General features: G+C 35.3%; 4 protein-coding genes across 8 annotated transcripts; all 4 read right to left on the bottom strand.

Moving 5' to 3' along the window:
- Positions 1-457: 457 nt before the first annotated feature.
- Positions 458-2,748, bottom strand: LOC101206427 (very-long-chain 3-oxoacyl-CoA reductase-like protein At1g24470). Its single transcript, XM_004135245.3, has 2 exons — positions 1,681-2,748; positions 458-1,028 (listed from the first exon to the last, which is right to left on the bottom strand). Exons 1-2 carry the CDS (start codon positions 2,328-2,330, stop codon positions 680-682), a joined length of 999 nt encoding a protein of 332 aa, XP_004135293.1. The 5' UTR covers positions 2,331-2,748; the 3' UTR covers positions 458-679.
- LOC101218119 (regulator of G-protein signaling 1) lies at positions 2,729-8,332 on the bottom strand. 2 transcript variants are annotated; one of them, XR_004216752.1, is made up of 12 exons: positions 8,101-8,332; positions 7,430-7,550; positions 7,274-7,334; positions 7,079-7,163; positions 6,901-6,974; positions 6,516-6,707; positions 5,633-5,721; positions 5,211-5,449; positions 4,688-4,812; positions 3,790-3,911; positions 3,420-3,698; positions 2,729-3,071 (listed from the first exon to the last, which is right to left on the bottom strand). XR_004216752.1 is itself a non-coding variant. In XM_004135458.3 (11 exons), exons 1-11 carry the CDS (start codon positions 8,175-8,177, stop codon positions 3,489-3,491), a joined length of 1,395 nt encoding a protein of 464 aa, XP_004135506.1. In that variant the 5' UTR covers positions 8,178-8,332; the 3' UTR covers positions 2,729-3,488. The 2 variants fall into 2 exon arrangements, 1 of the variants encoding a protein (XP_004135506.1); XM_004135458.3 differs by having other exon boundaries at positions 2,729-3,698.
- Positions 8,333-9,183: 851 nt separating this feature from the next.
- Positions 9,184-10,357, bottom strand: LOC101206667 (protein NOI4). The gene is made up of 3 exons (XM_004135246.3): positions 10,149-10,357; positions 9,830-10,045; positions 9,184-9,458 (listed from the first exon to the last, which is right to left on the bottom strand). Exons 1-3 carry the CDS (start codon positions 10,155-10,157, stop codon positions 9,432-9,434), a joined length of 252 nt encoding a protein of 83 aa, XP_004135294.1. The 5' UTR covers positions 10,158-10,357; the 3' UTR covers positions 9,184-9,431.
- An 851-nt stretch (positions 10,358-11,208) lies between these two features.
- Positions 11,209-18,888, bottom strand: LOC101218359 (myosin-10). Of its 4 annotated transcripts, none has more exons than XM_031886425.1 (9): positions 18,697-18,888; positions 18,265-18,475; positions 17,799-18,128; positions 14,572-17,715; positions 13,277-14,141; positions 12,539-13,188; positions 12,127-12,283; positions 11,972-12,053; positions 11,209-11,704 (listed from the first exon to the last, which is right to left on the bottom strand). In XM_031886425.1, the coding sequence occupies exons 2-9, from the start codon at positions 18,430-18,432 to the stop codon at positions 11,602-11,604; spliced, it is 5,499 nt and encodes a 1,832-aa protein (XP_031742285.1). In that variant the 5' UTR covers positions 18,433-18,475; positions 18,697-18,888; the 3' UTR covers positions 11,209-11,601. The 4 variants fall into 4 exon arrangements, with proteins under 4 accessions (XP_031742285.1, XP_031742286.1, XP_011655589.1 ...); XM_031886426.1 differs by having other exon boundaries at positions 18,265-18,457; XM_011657287.2 differs by having other exon boundaries at positions 17,868-18,128; positions 18,265-18,888.
- Positions 18,889-19,569: the final 681 nt, after the last annotated feature.

The following is a 19,569-nucleotide window of genomic DNA, read 5'->3' as shown; positions in this document are numbered from 1 at the left end:
TTTCCACAATTTAAAAAGTTTCTTATCATCATATTCATGCCTACCTTTTAATAATTTAAAATTCAATAAAATTGTCACATTGAAAAATAAATAAAAATATTGTTGTATTATATTTTTGGTGGCTATATATATATATGCACACACACACATCCACCATAATTTCACATTAATTTCTACCATATTAAAAGTTTCATCGTCATACCTACCTTCTTTTAATTATTAAAAATTAAATAAAATTTTCCTCAGTGAAACATAAATAAAAAAATGTGGTTGAATTATATGTTTCGTGGCTATATATGTATATATACATCCACCATCATTTTCACTTTTAATTTCTACAATTTTAAAAACATCATTCTCATGCCTTCCTTTCAATTAAAATTTAATAAACTTATTTCTCTCAGTAAAATAATTTAACTTCATCATGAAAAGTTTTGTGTTAGCACAAATTAATAAATGTAATAACGTTAGTTTGTTACATTCAACAGATTGAACTATTAACTTTTAAGAAGACATTGTTTTGTTTGGTTGTCGAATCAATGCTCGAATTGACACAAAATCTATATGTAATAAGATCACGTTCTATCATCTTATTGAACAACACAATGATATATTTACTATTTCACTAGATTGTAAACAATAGTAACCTTCACAGAGTTGCTTTTTTTGCCAAGTCCTTTCATTCTTGTTTGCAACCTTCAATCCGTTTCATGGTGACGGATTCCTTCCTCCTCCTCTCCAAGCCAATGGAGAGCCGCCAGGCGTCAAGCATCGCCTCCGGGAGCAGGGAAGCAAAACACCATTGGAGCGAGTGCGCCCAGTAAGGGGTGCACCGTGGCTCGTATCCAATTTGGCGAATTGCAGCTTTCACATAGTCATCGGCTGATGGAATGAACAGCGACGCTTGGCTTACCGACGCTACTCTTGATGCCATTTCAGTTGCGACGTACAACGGCACCTGACATTGAACATCAATTCCCCAATCTTTGTATTCCACGTGTAGAGATCTTGAGAGTTGGTCAACGTACCTGAAAAAAGAAAGAAAGAATTAGAAAGATCAACATGATTATATCATATCATCAACATTCAACAAGGATCAAATGGAGGGTTGCTTTTCAGCTTTTGGATTATCCCATAATCAGAAAAAGTAGAGGTTTTTAACTTAGAGGTGGAAGTTAGGGACCCGTGTACGGATGGAAAAATGAGTTGGATTTCCCACGTTTGAGAGTGTTTTTGAAATTGTTGAAATCAATCATGTCATGTTAAAAATGACTAGGAAACATGACTTTAATTACACCTTTAAAGCCAATTTTCATATCATCAACTTTGATTTAGAAGGACTAACAACATATTTCGGAGTGATTTTGAATAAACTTCTGACAACAGCACATGCCAAAACCTTTTCAACCGTACCTGTACTTTTTCTTATTTCAAAAAGCAGAGAAGACGTCAATAATTTCTCAAAAATTAATTAGGAACTTTGGCAGAAGACATGGTAGTTGGTGAGACATGGGGTAAGTGAGGGAGGCCCATCTCAGTGAACACTTATTTCCTCAGGAAGATAGAGAAAGAGATGGACTTCTTCCCTCAAACCTTCTTCATTTTCTTTATTCCCTAAAAGAAGAACAACAAGAACAAGAAAATATATTAAGGAAGAGAGTTGAGAATTTGATTACATACGCTTTCGTAGCAGCATAGATTGCATAGAGAGGATGAGAAGGAACAATAACAGCAGCTCCAGAGCCAATATTCACAATAGCTCCTCTGTTCTTCTTAATCATCTTTGGCAAAACAGCTTTAGTAACCCAAGTAGTACCCTTCACATTCACTTTGAAAACATTCATCCAAACTTTCTCGTCCACTTCATGGAAAAAGCTAGCGTTCGGATATGTAATCCCCACGTTGTTTATCAAAATCCCCACATCTAAATCTTCAATCACCTCCTCAATCTCTGCAATACCACCGCTAATATCGTCTTCTGTGAAGTCTAATTCAATTATCTTTACCTTTGTATCAGGAAATTCAGATTGAATATCCTTAGAAACTGCCTTAAGCTTCATGGAGCTTCTGCTCACCAGTACAAGGTTGAGTCCGGCTCTGGCCAGCTGATAGGCAAAGGACTTTCCAATGCCGTCAGTGGCGCCAGTGACTATTCCCCAAGAGCCATAGTATCTCAGATCCTTGGAGGGTCTGAGAAAGGCTCGGTAAACCCATCGGGCGACAGTGGCGGAGTGCCAAAGAATGGTGAAGAAACCGAGAAAGGAGAGGATGAGAAGCCAAATGGGACTAGTGGAAAGTAGCAGAAAGAATGTCTCCTTCATTGTGTGCATGATTTGTTTTCTTCTCCTTCTTTTTATCTTCCTTGCCTTCCCCTCATTTTCATGTTATAACTGATTACTTAATAAGAAAGAGAAGGAGAGAAAGAGAAGGAGAGAGAGGAAGAATAGTAGGGTAGAGAGTAGAGAGGGGGTAGAGAGAGTGGACAAAGGAAACTCTGCTTGGTTACCTACTTTATATGAATGGTCATTTTCTTTTGTTCGTTATTGGAATTCAACGAAAGCAAGAAAAAGCTTTCATTTGTGCCGATGCTAAAGAAATGAACTAGGACTTACAAATGTTAAAAGAATAAAGAAATGTTTTTATTATGTTTGAAAGTATGCCACCGAAGATTAAATAAAACTAAACAGATGAAGGCCACTAACTATTAGGCATTACTGCTGAAATCAGAGACAACTAACACAGATCATTTCCATAAAAGGTAAATAATGAAATTATGACTGTACATTTGGAGTAATTTCTGTGGAGCTGAAGCTGTCAAATTTATACTTCAAACAACATTTGGGTTTGCATCAAATGCACAAAACCGTGGAGTTGAAGGCAACGATGGTTCATAATTGCTTGTAGTAAGAAAAAATAAAGTTAAAGGTAACTTTAGGAAATTTGTGAACTGACTTAAATTTTGTACCTAAAAGTTGGAGGGTTCTTGAAAAACTAAACGGGTCTAGTTCGTGACTCAGCCTATCCACCTGTCCACTTTCAGTGCTTTATTTCATCAAAAGTGGCCATCTTTCCTGCAAGATGAAAGCACCTATGCCATTACTCCTTATGAGGAGGACCACTAGATATCAAATGCAACGGGGGACATTAATTGCGCATAGTGCATCCCCTCAGTTACCATTTACATCTTGGAGGCCATAACTCATAAAGAAGACCAACTTTCGTCTTATTGCTTTAAAAAATGAGAACAATCACATGATTTATCTGTTGCTTCGCTGCATTATCAACTCTGAGCTTGCCTTGTTGTTGCCTTGGGGAGATTAATGACAAAAACGTTTTGTTCTCCCAACTTCTTCCCATTTTTTTTTCTTTGGACCCCATCCTAGTGAGTTAGAAAGAAGGAAATAGTTTAGTCTACGAACCAATTAATAGACTTGAGATGTAAAGGCAGCTGCAACCAGGGATGTGTAGGATTCAAATCTTAGGCACTTTTAGTGGTCAGAGTCGTGAGTACTATCATGGCCAGAGCCCTTTGAAAATTGCTCTTGGTTGAAAGGATCGTCGGTGCCTTGTACGGAACTCAATCTAGGAGAAAGGTTCCAACTCGCCATCTGTTCAAGGTCTCGCCCATTTGATCTCATACTTGTTTCTTCCTTTAACTTCAGAAAGAACATTGAAGACCAGAAATCTTTTGCCAAATTCTTCAAGGAAAAAAAAAAAGGACAAAATACGGAGATGTTATGAAATTGAATTGAATGGAAAAGAAGTGAGAAGTCCAATAGAGATATATACCATCTTTATCAACTGTATCAGCTCGTTTAGTGCATTATTGAAGAGATTGGGATCAGCCAGATCAGAAGTTGTCAAAATCTCTTGACGGCATCGGTGAGAAATGTTCACCTCCATTGTGGCACCTGTTGGATGAATGAAATATGACACTTTTCATAAAAACAGAGCTCACTAAGTTCAAACGTGGAAATATATAAACAAATTGCAAAATGAAGTTAGATCTGGCCAACCTGAGCACATTTAAAAGAAATTTAATTCCATTATTTTCCATTATTTGGTCCTTGAATCAGTGCTAGCTAAAAGGCCGGTACAACAGGAGGAAAAATTATTGATTGCTTAAAGTTTTCGTACAAGGTTTAATCATTAATAACCAACTTGCGGTAACTGTTAAGACTTAACCACCAGTTATCTTCATGCTTGTGGATCGTTCCTTCCTCACCAAAAGAGGACAAAGCAAGCAATCACGAGTTTAGATTTTATATAAAATATGATCATGACAAAATATGAAAGCATTAAGTTGAATGACATTATGAAAGCAGGTAGAAAACAAATGCTTGTTCATGCACTCTATAGACTAGCAACAACTGTTTTTCACATTATAACTGAAACCCAGAAAGAGTTTTTCACATTATAGCACCAACTCTATGGACTAGCACCAACTGTTTTTTCACTCTGTAGACTATCACCAACTTAATGACCAAAACGTTAAAGATTGTATTTACCAAAGAAACTCAGAAAGAGTGATTTGATTTTAACCAAACTGTCCTTGGTTAATAAAGGAGTCACATTTTTAATCAAAAGTAAAAACTTGTGGTCACTCACGCGCATACATTAGAATGAAAGTCAAGGTTGAAAAAGAGCACGACTGGTTATGTTTCAAGGATATATCGAATGCCCGAACCTGGTGTTATGTAATTGTCAATTATATGTCTTGCCATATAGATTCTTCTCACAGGGTCGTCCAAAGGCAGTTTCCCTAGCTCATGCACTTCATCATAGAAGTGCACATTCTCCCCAGCTAAGCAACTGCAATTGAGAGTGGGGGAGTATATTAAATAGTAAAATCACAAGCACTTAAACCCTCTAAGTTGTTCTAGAGATAACCGAACAAAGGCAGCATATGTTGAATAACCCAAAGCAAATAATAATACAAGTAAGAAAAAGTGAAGACTCTAGCTAGAGGTTAGAGCCAAATGTTTGAACCAAACTCCCACCAATGATCTCTGCCTCTATCAACATCTCTTCTCTATACTCATATATGAACTTTGAATACCAACAAATTCCAAAAGCAAAGTCAAAGCCAACAAACTACTCAATCCTAGCACACATTCAAACAAATCAACAACCGATACCATCTTCAAGTTGAATCTTCAACTTTGTTCTATCTCTCTTACAGAAAAATACAGGAGGAACATAGTTAATACCTGTCCGCAAAAGCCATGAATGATCGACGAAATCTTTTGTTCAGAAGTAATTTCTCCAGTGGTTCGTTAGGATCTATGACTGTTTCCGGTTCCCTTTGTAGTAACAATCCACTATCTGGTATGCCCAGCGCATGACCCATTGAGTCATATTCAAGTGCTTCCCTTTTTCTCAAACTGATTTGAGAAAGCAGTGGTTGTGAGCTTGAGGTAGAGAAGAAGGTCAGCACAAGAATACTTGCCTGTAAAATATGCCTGGGAAACGTTAGGTAAATTGGCATAAGTCCTACAAGATGTCTCAGACTACAAGTGAACTATTGATACCTCTACTATTTGAAAGCAAGTTACTGGAACGTATATTCATATTTGCTGGCTAGGCCACAAGAGGAACAAAAAAGATAAGTAAACCAGCATGGATGTCATACCGTTACTAATAGCAGAAATCTAGAGGCAACCTGAAGACCTAAGATCTCTTCATGGATTTCATTTGTAATATAGGCAGAAACCCAAACTCCTGGAAGAGCAAAGAACAAGTGAAAAATTAACCCCGAATTTTGAATCCTACAGAATCTGCACATATATTTACTCCAGACTAGAGACTCATGAAATGGACGGTAAACTTTTCGTTCCATTATTTAATCTTTGATAATAATAGAAAATTTTCAACTCTATAGATTACAAGGTAAGCATAAACAGAATCCCACCATATGAATTCAAAGTGGTGACAAAAGTCAGTGTGGCATGCAGTAAATCAAAATTTTCTGCGGGATCTAGGTCTTCTATGCAACATATTTTGAAATAATAATAATAATAAAGTTTATTTTTTGAGGTGCACAATTGAACATGCAATTAATCTTTTGCAGACAAAAAAAATCGTATTAGGATGACGAGATATGATATTTTTAGGGGGAAATGGCTTTTGAAGAAAGATTGCTTTACAAAAATGTGGACTTTTGGAGGAAATTTTAGTGTGCTTTTGAGCAACAAAGAAATTAATAATGAGTTGTTCAATTCACTATGTTTAAACTAAAACAGAAAGCAAAGATGTTGCCTTAACCAAAAACCTCAGTTTCAGCCTATCTGAGCATAAAATGAAGAAAACTACGGTATCTTGTCTATTTGAAAACTATTGAATTTCCAATACCATGAAGTTCCCATACAAGATTCTTGTGAATTACTTTGACCCTTTTTGACTATCATCTATTAAGTTTTTGTGTTCCATCAGCTGAGATTTGGCATATAAAGACAATAAAACTTTAGCATCGTATACTATGCTCATCAAAGAAAAACATCAGAGGTATTATATACCAATGGAAAATGCTGAGACTATTATTCCCTTCCACAGATCCCTTAGTTCATCAAACCTGAACTCTATATGACGAACAGCCCATGTAAAAACAATCAATGTAGCAACATATAAGATATGGAGAGTCATGATTGGAATAATCCACCGAGGCCCCATGTGGCACCTGTAATTTAGAGGCTTCTTGACATTGATAACTGCAGAAACAAAATGAAAATTTCTTGTTTCTGAAACTTTCTCATCTGAAGTTACGAAAGGATATCTTGAACTCATAATAACTCATGTATAAAATATATCGAGGACAAAATATTGTTGTCAAGTGAAGTGAATGAGGTTGACATTTCGTGCATAGTGGTTCTAAAGTAAGGAAGTTCGTTGTTTCAGACTCACATGCAGCCCCAGAAATCCACGGCAATAGAATTAGTGGAAGGAAAATGTGTGTTTTGATGGGTGGTAGACGCCGCCTGAAAATCAAGAATCAAACCCAAAAGAACATTAGGAAGGGAGGTGTATAGCAGAATGTCTGAGCTTTATAGTCCTCTATTCCATAAACTATAAGTTTACTTACTTTACAAAAATGTAATATAGTTGAAAGGTCTGTGTTATGCGACTGCTCAGCAGCAAACCGAATCCAAGGGGACCTTCAACCCACACTAAAGCAAGAAATGGAAGATCAAATTTGGGAAAAAAGTAATAACAAATATTTAAGAACTCTGTTTGATAAGACGTTTCTAAATTCTAAGAATAACAAAACTATTGAAACCTGCCCAGATATAGCAAGAGCGCCACTTTTGCCTCTTGAATTTGAAGAAACTAACAGATATCTGTACAGAGAGACAGAAAGGTGGCATAAATTACACCTTGAATCGACAAAATGGAAAAGAGAATAAAGAGTAATACAAATAGTTCCATAGCCTACCACAATTGACAGCAGAAGATTGAGGCTAGCAAAAACTTGAATTACTGGAATCCAAAAGCGGCTGCCTTTGGGAAGAGGAATCTTGTACATCACATACGGTAATATCCACCGAAAGATCAGCCTGAAAGCAAGAAAGTGGAATAATTTATACCCGATTCAAACAGACAACCGATCAATTAATCAACAGGAGTAAATGTGGGAAGAGCTTTGCCTTCAAATACCAACTAGCCCAGCTCTAAAAGATAATACTGCATAGCCCCACTCATCAACAATTAAGAAGAACCAACTCTCCAAACAACAAAATGCAGATGCTTTCCATTTTTCACAAATAAAACGGCATTCCACGTAACTGAATTAAAACTCGACTCATCCAAGAAACGATAGCAGTTGAACTGAGAGAAAGACATAATCAACAGACCCAGAACTCATGGAAAGGAGAACATAGCAAAGCTACCATGGCCGCAATGGAAGGAACACTCCCAACCCCGTTGAAGAACAGAGTGTAATAGGAACAAATATACAGAGAAAAATGAGCCAAATCGTGGGATCGTTTCAAGTTGAACAACAACAAAATTTGTGCATTAAGTTAGAAAATCAACAAGCAAATAACTCCAAAACTGGGAGAAGCAAAAATAAAGAATTGATCAAAGAGCAGAAGAAAAGAAACCCACAAAGCCAAACAAACTGCAGCAAAAACTATAGCGATGTAATCGCTGGGACAGCCACCGTCGACGGCACAGCGCGCCATTTTGCTGATAAATAAATTCCTTCTATTAATGGAAGAAATCAATAACTTGAAGAAATGATTCTGATTCGTAAGAAACTGTTGACATAATCAGTTGATTTTCACTCAATCAACTCTTCTTCTCTTTCCAATAATCGATTGATGATTGTGTTGATGTTAGGGTCGTCTTCGTTTTCACTTTTCAGAGTCCCATAGCCACGTCAGTATGAAAGTTTGACTGAAAAGCAATATTGTTTGAATATTCCAACTCACTTTATTCACTAAATTGGGGAAGCTGTACTGACGTGTCTTGCTTTAGACGACATGTCGTCTAGCATTTCTTTGTATTATCACATCTCTTTGAAATATATTTCCACAATGTGAGCTTAAATTAACACATCTACATTTGTGTAAACCACCTACAAATTTGTGATTCGATACTAAAAAACATTTGTTAAGAAATAAAAAGTACGATTAAAATCGAATCAACCATTCATCCATGTCAAACCGAACCGAACCACTTATACATTCGAAATTCTTTATAAACATAGATTAAACTAATTTGTACAATAATTAAGTACATATAGAAGTTTCAAATACTCAAGTTTAAAAGTTCTATCAAAATAATTCGTATGAAGTTACATTTATTCCCTACCATTGCTAGACTTATATATATATTCTAAATAAAGTTTTTGGTTCAATTTTATAAGAATCAATTTCAATTTAACACAAACCAAATAAACCGCATGCATTCAGTTGCAGTTTGATTTGTCATTTTTCAACTATTTTTTAATACTTCTCATTGGAAGTAAACAACGTTAATGTTGTATTTATGAGTTAGTCGTAGTGAGGGTAAGTTAGCCTAGACTCTCACGGAAATCACTTTCATATAGTAATACCAACATGGTACTATGTAGTAAAATTTAAAGCATCCGACATTTTGCATTTTTGCTACTGATATTGCAAATTTGAAATTTAAAAGATAGAGTAGAAGGTAGATGATGAAATTAAAGCAATGTCAAAACAAAAGAGATCCAAGAATTAGGCAAACTCAAACCTTTTTCTTTCTATAAACAATGTCTTTTTATTACTATTACAAGAGAAGGCAACCCAAGAAGCCTAATTAATGTAATGAAAATAATGAAAACCCCATGAAAAGTTTCCCAAAAACTTTATACAACACAATAAATTGAATCTAACAGCATCCATCAATACTCAAGAAAGCCACCAACCACAAACAGAAGAATTTTTTGTGTTCTTTCAATGTGACAAAGTCGTCTACCAAAAGCAGCCACACCATCCTTTCTGCAACAAAGAAAACCAGATGGTTAGAAAGGAAAAATTCACATTGTAAAAGTGATCGTAGTTTGGTTTTCGCAAGATATTCGAAAAGCAATGAACTTCAAGCACCGAGATTATGTCTTTGACTTTCATTTCATTCCAGTTTAAAAGTCCATAGCTCATAATGTTTTAAGAGAGTGCTACTGTAATTAGAACTTTAGAGAGGTTTTTGTATAATATAATAATTTTTCACGTAATGATCAAATATGGTAAGTGGTTTTTTTCTCCACTTTGGTCCTAGTTTGATTGTTTTTCTTATAGTTTATCAGTTATCTTTTCAGCTTATTCCTACGATAGCAAGGAAAGGAGCAAAGCAAAACAGAACTGGATCGAACCTGCTTCCTTGGATACTTGTGCTTCTGATTCTTCTTAGCAGGTTCATACTTTTGACTTTGGTTTTGGGGTGGTATCACATTATTAGGAGTTCCAGCTGCTCCACCATTCTTCTTATTATCTCTTGCCCTGTTGAAAATCACAGTAAACCCTTCAGCAGCAGCAGGATTTTGTTCATCCCAATCACCAAATTTAGGAAGAAATGGACCCTTTTGAGCCTACAAAAAGAACAAAACAAATCAGAAATGAAAGAAAAGAAAAAAAAAACGAAGTAGCAAAGCATGACACAAAAATGGAGAAAGTGGGAAAGCAGAATCTTACTGAAGCCATAATTGAAGAATATTGCAGTTTTGAGGAAATGGATAATTCAAAGAGTAGTTGAGCAGATGAAGGAGAAGAAGAATAAAGAGTTGTGGTTGAAGAAGAAGAAGATGAAATATGGGGTTTCTTATAGAGGATTATGGGCTATGTTCAACGCGTCAGAGAGTTTCAAAGGGCTCAAAAGTGGCGGCTCAATAACGATGGCCGAGTGTGAATTCAATTTATAAACCCAAAATATTATATAAAACTATACTTTAAAATAATCATATGCAATTCATATCTCCATATGGTTGTTTTATTTTTCTAATAAAGTAAAAGTTTAATGTGTATCTACCATAAAAGATAATATAATTATAAATACGTAGCATAGTAGATTTGTATTTTTTTTTTTTTTGTTAGTAACAGGTCAAAAACATCATTTTTCAACTAATGGACAGGGTTGGAAATGGTATACTAAGACTAGTAAAAGTTCATATTATGTTATCTTGACCAAATATATTACAACGTTTTAACTTAAATTAATAACATTTTGTAACATTAACATTCAAAGAAGAAAAAAATTCAATGTTAAAGTCGCTAATCGAAATTCGAAAGTCCACGTACTCTTAATTTTGATTAGTGTACTTTTAACTTGTTTCATTTTGGTCCATATACTTTTAACTTTGACTTATTTTAATCATTATAGTTTCAACTTTAGAGTATCACATCTTTTTATATTTTAAGAGGATAATATTATTATGTACAAAACTATTTTTTTTAGTTCAAAAACTTGAATGAACTAAAGTTTAAAATCTTTTATAACTCTAATAACAAAAATGACTATAAAAATGTATAAAGAATATAGTTATACAAAGATGTCTTTCTTTCAAGAAAAAAATAAAATTTCTTTATTAAAAAAATAGTATTTGAAGGAAAGTATTTCTTTATATATAAAATATTGTAATTCACACATATTTTTGTTATAAAAAAGGGGAAATATTTCCCAAAACAATCTCCTCAAACAACAGGTTGAGTCTTTTTCTAAAAAACATTATACATCGACTATTAAACAGCCAGCTACTAGGAATAAGTTTGGTCATTGTACTTTTTCTTCATGTCTTGGTAGCGTAGAAAGTTACACAATTGACCATGTAAACTAAAGAAAATGGTCAATCGAAGAAACCGAAATGGAAATGGAAATGGAAATGAAAAGGAAAAGTATCAAGGCCTATATTCTATTATTCATCTATAACTTGATCTATCATCTAGCAAATACAAAAAAGAAGAAAGTTCTCTGAACTCCTAAAAGTTGAGCTCCGAGAATCAAATATAGGCGTGACAATAGGTATAATCTAACGAAGTCAATAAATGAACCAAGAAAAAAAGAAAAGAAAAGTATGGTTGCAATGTACATGATACAAATTACCAACACTTGAAGGAAATTCCCTTAGGTGGTGGATGGTCTTCTATTTGGTCACAAAATGGTTCCCAGTAACCATATGTGTAACAAGAAACAGTAGGTGATGAGGCTGAGCCTTGCACCTGGACGACTCATTAAAATTCGCCCGCCAGAAACCCTGCAATGGGATTACCATCAGGAATGCTCGTGTATCATGTATAATCCAAAGGTAGAAATTTGAGTATATTTGTCATTTGACCGTTTAATGAAAATGGTAGTTAAGTGTAATCAATTTTTCTGTATGGTGGGGAGGAAGTCATGTGTTTGATCATGTTGAGACCATAGTCTACTAACTAACCACACAATGATAATTCAGTAGGAGTTCAGGTGAAGCGTGTTTTTTTGTAAAAAATATAATACTGCCTCGAGAAAATGTGGCACTTACCAAATTCCATCAATTCGATCTGCAATAAGTTTTCCTTGTCTTGGGATGAGACCTGATGTATTGAGTGATTTGAACACGTGACCTGAAAGAAAAAAATTAGTAAACTCTCCAAGCTTTGGAACTGATCAAACAAATAGGCAAAACTTATAGCAAACCTTTGTCTTCATCACTTTCCAAGCCCTTTTCTAGTAGACGATCAGATTCTGTTTCCACATCGATCGTAAGATGATCAGTTGAACCTTTTCGCAAAGTTCGTGCATGGGCAGCTGAGGCTGGTGGAACAGGTGGTATTGCACTTTTCCCAGATGGTCCCTGCAAAATATCAAACAGTAGAAGATGTGATCCATGGAATTTCATGCCAAGAGAACCATTTATATGGAATGTGCATCTAAAAAGTCACAAAAACAGTATCCTACTCTTGACCCGTGGAAAGTAACTAACTATTTTGTCTAACACAAGCAAGCAATTTACATTCCATAAATTAAAAACCTCAACAATCTTTTATTATTTTTTTCCCCTCTTTTGTTGTTCCTCAAAATTCAATCTTCCTAGTGTGTGGATACGTACCGCATCTTCAATCTCTGATATCTCTGATCCAGATGGAAAGGAAGGTGCTTCAAAAATGCTCCTTTCTTTGATGATCTCTGGTGGGGATGTCCGCCCTTGAAGTGACTCTTCAAGTAGCGTATTCTTGGCAGTTAGTTCATCTATGATTTTTTGGCTCCCTATTAACCTTTTACTCAGTTCCTCAATTTTGGTTTTTGAATTTTCAGATTCTGAGAGCATATCCAGAATCTGCTTTCCTAATGTTCTTACTAGTCCCTTCAAGCCATCTGACTTCGATTCTCCATTGTAGTTACTATCCAACGAACTAATCATTTGTACCAAAGATAAAGAAATCTCCGAGAGATCTTTCTTCATCTTCTCTGAATCAAGTTGATTCCTTGATACCCGGTCAAACTCCTCTTTCAGCTGTTCAAATTCAAGTATTTGTGTAGTCACTGTAGATTGCAGCTTTTGCTTGTCATGAGATAATAAGTTGAGCTGATTTTGTAACTCGGAAACATAATCAGCTAGGTAAAAGAGCTTCTTTACATCAGGTGAATCATATTCTTCCAGATCTAGGTGTTCTGAGTCAGGCAAAGAGATCTCAGTCCTTCTAACTTTCTCAAAGAGGGCTTTCATTTGCATTGTTGACAAAACGCAGTCTTTTGCATCTAAGAAAAATATAAATAAATCATCAGAAGATTTTTAAAAGATAGTGGAAAATTTCTACAAATACTTGAAGTAAGAAGATTGGTTTACCTTGTTCTTTCACCAGCATACTATTATACAATGATGAAAATTCAGCTTCCCTTTCTTTTAACTTTTCTTCGGTTGCTTGACAAGCCTCCAGTTGTCGCTTAAATTCATCACAGGTACTCTGTAATAGTTGTAAATCAGTTTCCAACTTACCCACCAAATTTTGGTTCAAGTCCTTTTCCGCTTTAACTTTTTCAGTTGTTGCCTCAGATATTTCCAATCTATGCTGCATATCTTGAATTCTACTAGCTGCAACCTTGCTAGTGCTCTCAAACTGCTCAAACATAGATCGAACTTTTCTAATAGCAGTTAATAATTGTTCTGCAGCGGCAGCTGATTTGCTACTACATGATTTCACTTGAGACTCTACAGCTGAAGCTCCACTAGTCTCACTACTTTCCATGAGTTTGGCATCCTTCAAGTTGTCAAAATCGGGAACGGGGCTGAGTAGAAGTAGATGGTTGGTCATTTCAAACTGAAGTTCTTTAGTTGTGTCAACACAAACCGATATTAGAAGTGAAACATCGTTTTCCAACATCACTCTGGTAATTTCTTGTTCTTGTTTATGCATTTCGAGATTCTTCACCATCTCTTTCAAGGACTCCACATGTCCACACACAAAAACTATTTCCTCCCTTGTTGCTTGCACATTTTTTAACAGATCAGCAACAAACCCGTCCATTGAAGAGGAGAAACCTTCAAAATAATCTGTAAATTTTTTGTTCTTTAACCATATTTCTTCCAGAATCTTTCTGAAAGATGATGAAATATTACCAACATCATCTTCAACAACCGCCTTACGAGTTTCACTTTCAACATCAAAATCAAGGAGCTTTCCATGAGAGAGGCTTTCCATGCCATTCAGATCCTGGATTAAATTAAAAAAATGTAATCAGAAAAAGAAACCATATGGAATATTTGACAACTAATTAGATACTTCTAAAACTGCAATAGCAGTCACGTTAGTGTCCCCCAGGGAGAGAAGAAAATACTAGAATTTGTGAGCCACTGTTAATAGATTCAAAATAGCATCCACAAAGAAAATGCAAAATCCAAATAAAATAATAATAATAAGATTTTTTTTACGATGAGAAAACTGCATTTGTAAAGAAGAATAAGAATACTAAAGAAAAACAGGCCACAGAGAACTCAGCCCGAACCAAAACCAAATAAATGAACTACCAAAACATACAAACGTTAAAGACAGAGACCACACAGAAAAAACTTTGTATGCACTTGTTGAAAGTGATAGAAGATACGATTTACCAATCTTGATATCCAGAAAAGCAGAAAATTACCATGACAGCATGGTGATTATGAGAGTCTATTATGCCGCTATTAATAAGACAATTCCTGGTGTTCTTCAGAATGATATCCATCTCTCTTAGACTCTCAAGCTTCTTCTCAAAGCATCCAGTCACCACAGTCAACAATGTCTCGTCTGCAATAAACTTATGAAGATCATTGAGGTAGCCTGCAAACTCTACAGATCTGCTTTCTAAGCTACCATTTGACCCAGCCAACTCTTCCATGCATGCAGTTAATTTGGAATTTAGAGCAAATATCTCGTTTTCAGAAATTTTCCTCTCTCCTTCAATTATAGAAATTTTATTTTCTGCCTTAAGTAATGAATCTTCCAAGGATTTTCTTGTTTCCACTGCCTCAACAACTTTGCTAGCTTGAGAGCTTACTTCCTCTTGCAATACCTTTCGCTCATGCTCTAGCTTCTCTATAGCACTTTGTGCTTCAGCATTCTGTTCCGTCAGCAAAGCAACATTGGTTTCAAGCTCAGTCAATGTCTTTTCTAATCTGTTTATAGTTCCCTGGGCCTCTGCAAGTCTATCTGTCTGAACAGCTACTTGCTCCTTGACTTTCTTAGACTCTGTCTCTGCAGTGACCTTACAGACTTCAGCTTCTTCTTTCTCTTTGACAAGCACAGATATTTTATTTTCTGCCAGTGATAGCGACTCTTGAAGAAGACTCATAGATGAAGAAGCTTCCGCAGAGATCATGCTGGACTGAGAATAGGCTTCATCCAATGCTTTCTGTAATTCCTGTTCAATTTGTGTCTTACTAGATTCTATTTCCCCTTTATCCTTGGAAAGTTGAAAAACATTGTTCTCCGCGGATGATAATGCATCTTCCAATGATTTCATAGCAGCTAAAGTATCTCCTAATTTACTTTCCATAGCATTTGATTCCTCTTTAACATTCTCCAATTCTTGTTCAGTACGTGTCTTAGCATCATGAGATTCCCTAATGTATTCTGAAATCCACTTCAGCTTAGCTACAGGCTCTTCAAAAACAATATTAATAGGAAGAACAATTCCATCGATAGATTCAATTACTTTCTGTAACATATTATTGCTCTCCAACAAGAACTGTTCATATTGATTGCATTTGTCATTTAAGATACCAAGTTCAGACTCCAACTCCGGAATGCGTTGTGTATCAATAGACAACAAATTGATTTGACTTCTGAAATCAGCAACTGTAGATTCTAGACTATTTAATTGTAGTTTCAACTTCTCTATTTCTAAGTTCTTATCATCCAAGAGACTTTTCATATTTTCCCTGTCCTGGACCAGTCCTTTGCCTTTCTTGACTGCCAAGGACAACTTTTCCCTTAGCATAGCATATTTCTCCTCTGATCTCTGAAGATCCTTCTGCAAAGAGTCATTTTCCTCCTTCAGTTCTCTATGTTCTTCAGATATTAATCTTAACCTAGTCTGGCAATTACTCAAATTAGAAGACTCCTCTCCCAGTATTATATCATAGAGCATCAAATCTTGATGACTGATATACAAAAGAGTATGAACCTTTTCAAAAGATTCCACATATTCACCAGAAATTTCAGCAGAAGCACAAGCCTGCTCTTTTAACCTTTGAATGTATTTGTAAACAAGCAAGTTCAGATCCAACAAAGTTTCACTAATCCCTCCATTATCTGTTGTCACTCCAGATTCTTCTTGTAACATTTTTATGATTTGAGCCTTCTCCAACGAATTCTCATGCTCTTTTATCCTGGCTTCTTCGTATTTGTTTGACAAGTCATCCAACTGCTCCTGGAGATAGTCCTTTTCCTGTAATCTGATTAAAACTAATGCACTTATCCGGTCAATCTCTGCCTGTGCTGCTTCTTTTGTTTTAGCAAGTTCATCTTGCAAGATCGTTATTTCATCTTTAGCTTGAAAAAATGCTTCCTTAAGCCAACTAACAGAAGATTTCAGGTCATAAGGTGCAATCAAATCTGGCCAATCAGATAAGTTTACAGCATCTTTTAATTTGTAAAACTCCAATAAAATAGCCTCTAGAACCTTTTTCTCGCCCACAAGCCACTTGAGTCTTTCCATACTGTCCACTGATTTAAGTTCCTGAGGAACATCAAGTTGAGATATAATATCCTCAAAACTTTCAAGGATCGTGTTCCTTTGCAACAAATTTTCCCGAAGTGATGCAACTAAAGTATCATTTTTAGCCAAGTCAACCTTAATTAGTTCGGCAGCCTCCAAAGCAATTGATTTCTCTTGTAATTCGACAGAAACTTTTTCGAGTTCTCTAACCTTTTCAGCTAAAGACTGCTCTAATGAATTACGTTTCTGTACTAATGCCTTCCCTTTTGTCACAGCCATTGTTAACTTTTCTTTGGTATTAGCACACCTCATCCTTTCCTGCTCCAGCTCACTCTTTGCCTTTCCAAGTTCTCCATTAACAGTTTCAGCTCTCAACCTGCAATTGTCTAGCTCCTCTGCCAATCTTCTATTTTCATCCTCCAGGTGATAAATTTTTTCAACATTGCTTACCTCTTTAGCTTTGAGTCGAATTAAATCATCCTGAGCAGAGGCCAAAATTGTTCCAACGTCTGTAACGATGATGTCTGACTCTGTCCCAGATAAACATTTTTGGAGTTGATTGATATCCAGAAGGATTCTGTTATAATTATCAATTAACAGAGAAGTGCTTCTTTCAACATTAAGTGTTTTTTCTGATATAGAATCATCAAGAAGATGTTCCTGATTCAGTAGTGAGTTGAGAGAAGTTAACACTCTATCTAATGTGGCTTCCATATCCCTCTCCTTTTCTGATGAAACTTTCATAGAATCTTCAATTGAATTTGCATAAGAGCGAACAACTTGATCAGACACTGAAATTTCAATAACCTTTGCATTAAGATATTCAATCTCTTGATCCTTCACTAAAAGGTTATTACGGAGTTCTCCTATAGTAGCTTCATACTGCAACCGTTGATCTAAAGTTCTATTAACCAATTGTGAGCATTCATTGACAAGGTCTTTCAATGTGGTATTAGTACCCAGATTGTTTTCTTCCACGTGCTTGATTCCATGACTGCCGCTAAAATCGAGCATCAACGGTTGATTAGTAGCAGCCTTGAGTTGGCGACAAATGATAAGAAATTCTTGCACAAAAGTCTCTCTTTCTTCCTGCAAATCAACAACCAAAAAAAATGCAATTTAATATCATCCCAAAAGCATACAACCACAACTGGGAGGGGGTGGTTATGAACCTCAAAGTCGTGTATGACATTTTCTCTCTCAAAAATAGTCTTATTCAGAGTGGCCCTCGTGTTTTCTACCTCGTGCATCGGAGAAACCTTTTCCACCTCATACTGTAATTCCTGTTGCATATCAGAAGGCGTTTCCTCCATCAAACTACCTTGAATTTCAGCAGCTGCTGCTACTTCTCTGCTATCAACATTGCCAACTAACTCGTCCGGGCAGTCCACAAACATATCTTCTTTTCCAGCATCTTCGACTACAACAGTACCATCTGGACCATCTTTTCCAGAGTTCTTTGCACCTTCGGTAAGAGTACCCACTGGCGACAACGTTGATTCCTAAACCCCATGTTAAAAATAATCTTATTTCCAAAGCATTTAACTACACTTTTTTCTTCTCTAATTAACAAGGAAAATTCATATTAAGAACATTATACAGCTTCTGCATGTCAATAAATACTATAACAACACTAACCCGGTTGGATTCAGAAGAAGAAAATCCAGTGGAAACTTCAGAGGACTGCAAAACGGAGTCATTCTGAGAAGATGACTCCCCAACATTAATATTGACCACACCTTCCACCCATTCAGCTCCATTTCCTAAACTCTGCAGCGCCTGTTCTGGATCATGATTCTCAGACATGTCGATATCTCATAACCCAACCGCCCTAACCTCACAACGGGAACTAGATCTCAAACACAACAAAACCAATACTAACAAATCAAGAAGCTCAATAATGAAACCTAATTTGAATCAAATAACCATCAAACCCATAAAAAAATCTACAACCCAACACCCCCAATTCGTTGAATGACAAATTCAAAAAAATAATAATAATAAATAAATAAATCCAAATGGCGCGTAATGGAAATGGAAATCAGAAAACCCAGTAACGCGAATCCGTACAATGAATGAGTAATCGTGTTGTATGAATAATGGATCAACAGGTCGACGAAGTTTTGCACATGACCCTGCAGAGTTTGACGCGATTCACTTGGGGAAACAGTTGATCTGATGATTTAGCGCCATTGTTCGTCTCAATCGAATGGGCTCAAGCCTCAAGGGGATGATGATGATGCTAATTCACTACTGTAATTTTAGTTTGAAAGCCATCGGTTAAAAGAAGTAGAACTTTATCTTCAAATCCTAACCGTTCGTTTTCTATTTCTTAAATGTCACAATAAACAAAATTATTATTATGCTCTTTCGGCTGTGATTATTTAATTAATAATTTTAAACTAAAATGTTGGCGGAATTTTTTAGGACACCAGAAAAATATTCAATTTTCTTTTTATAGTTTTCAAGTTTTTTGGAAATTCATAATATTTGTTTTTTTAACAAAATTTTCATATTTATTATTAAAAAAATTAAAAAATTTCAAAAATAGCAAATTTTACAAAAATATTTACTAACATTTAGCAAATTCTATATGTCACAGTCATAGAAAACTATGACTGTAAATATTTTAATTTATCTTTTTATTCTTAAAAATATTTCTTTTTACTTTTTACTTAAAAAAATGGTAAAAAGAATAGAATAAAAATTTTGTTTTAGTGATTTTTTTTCAACATAATATATTAGTTTGTTTTTTCCATTTTTGAAAAAAAAAACCCTTTTTCAAATCTATATAATTATGCTAATTTTGTCTTGGGTAGGTCTTATAAATAACATTAAATTATATATATTTATTTATTTATTTATTTATTTTGTGTTATTTAAATAAAAGTTCTAAAATTCTCCATAGTTGTTCCAATCTTCTACTTTTTTTCCAAGTCATTA

Source organism: Cucumis sativus, chromosome 5 (genome assembly GCF_000004075.3).
Source record: "Cucumis sativus cultivar 9930 chromosome 5, Cucumber_9930_V3, whole genome shotgun sequence".
NCBI lineage: Eukaryota > Viridiplantae > Streptophyta > Magnoliopsida > Cucurbitales > Cucurbitaceae > Cucumis > Cucumis sativus.
This window is presented reverse-complemented; position numbering and strand designations above follow the sequence as displayed.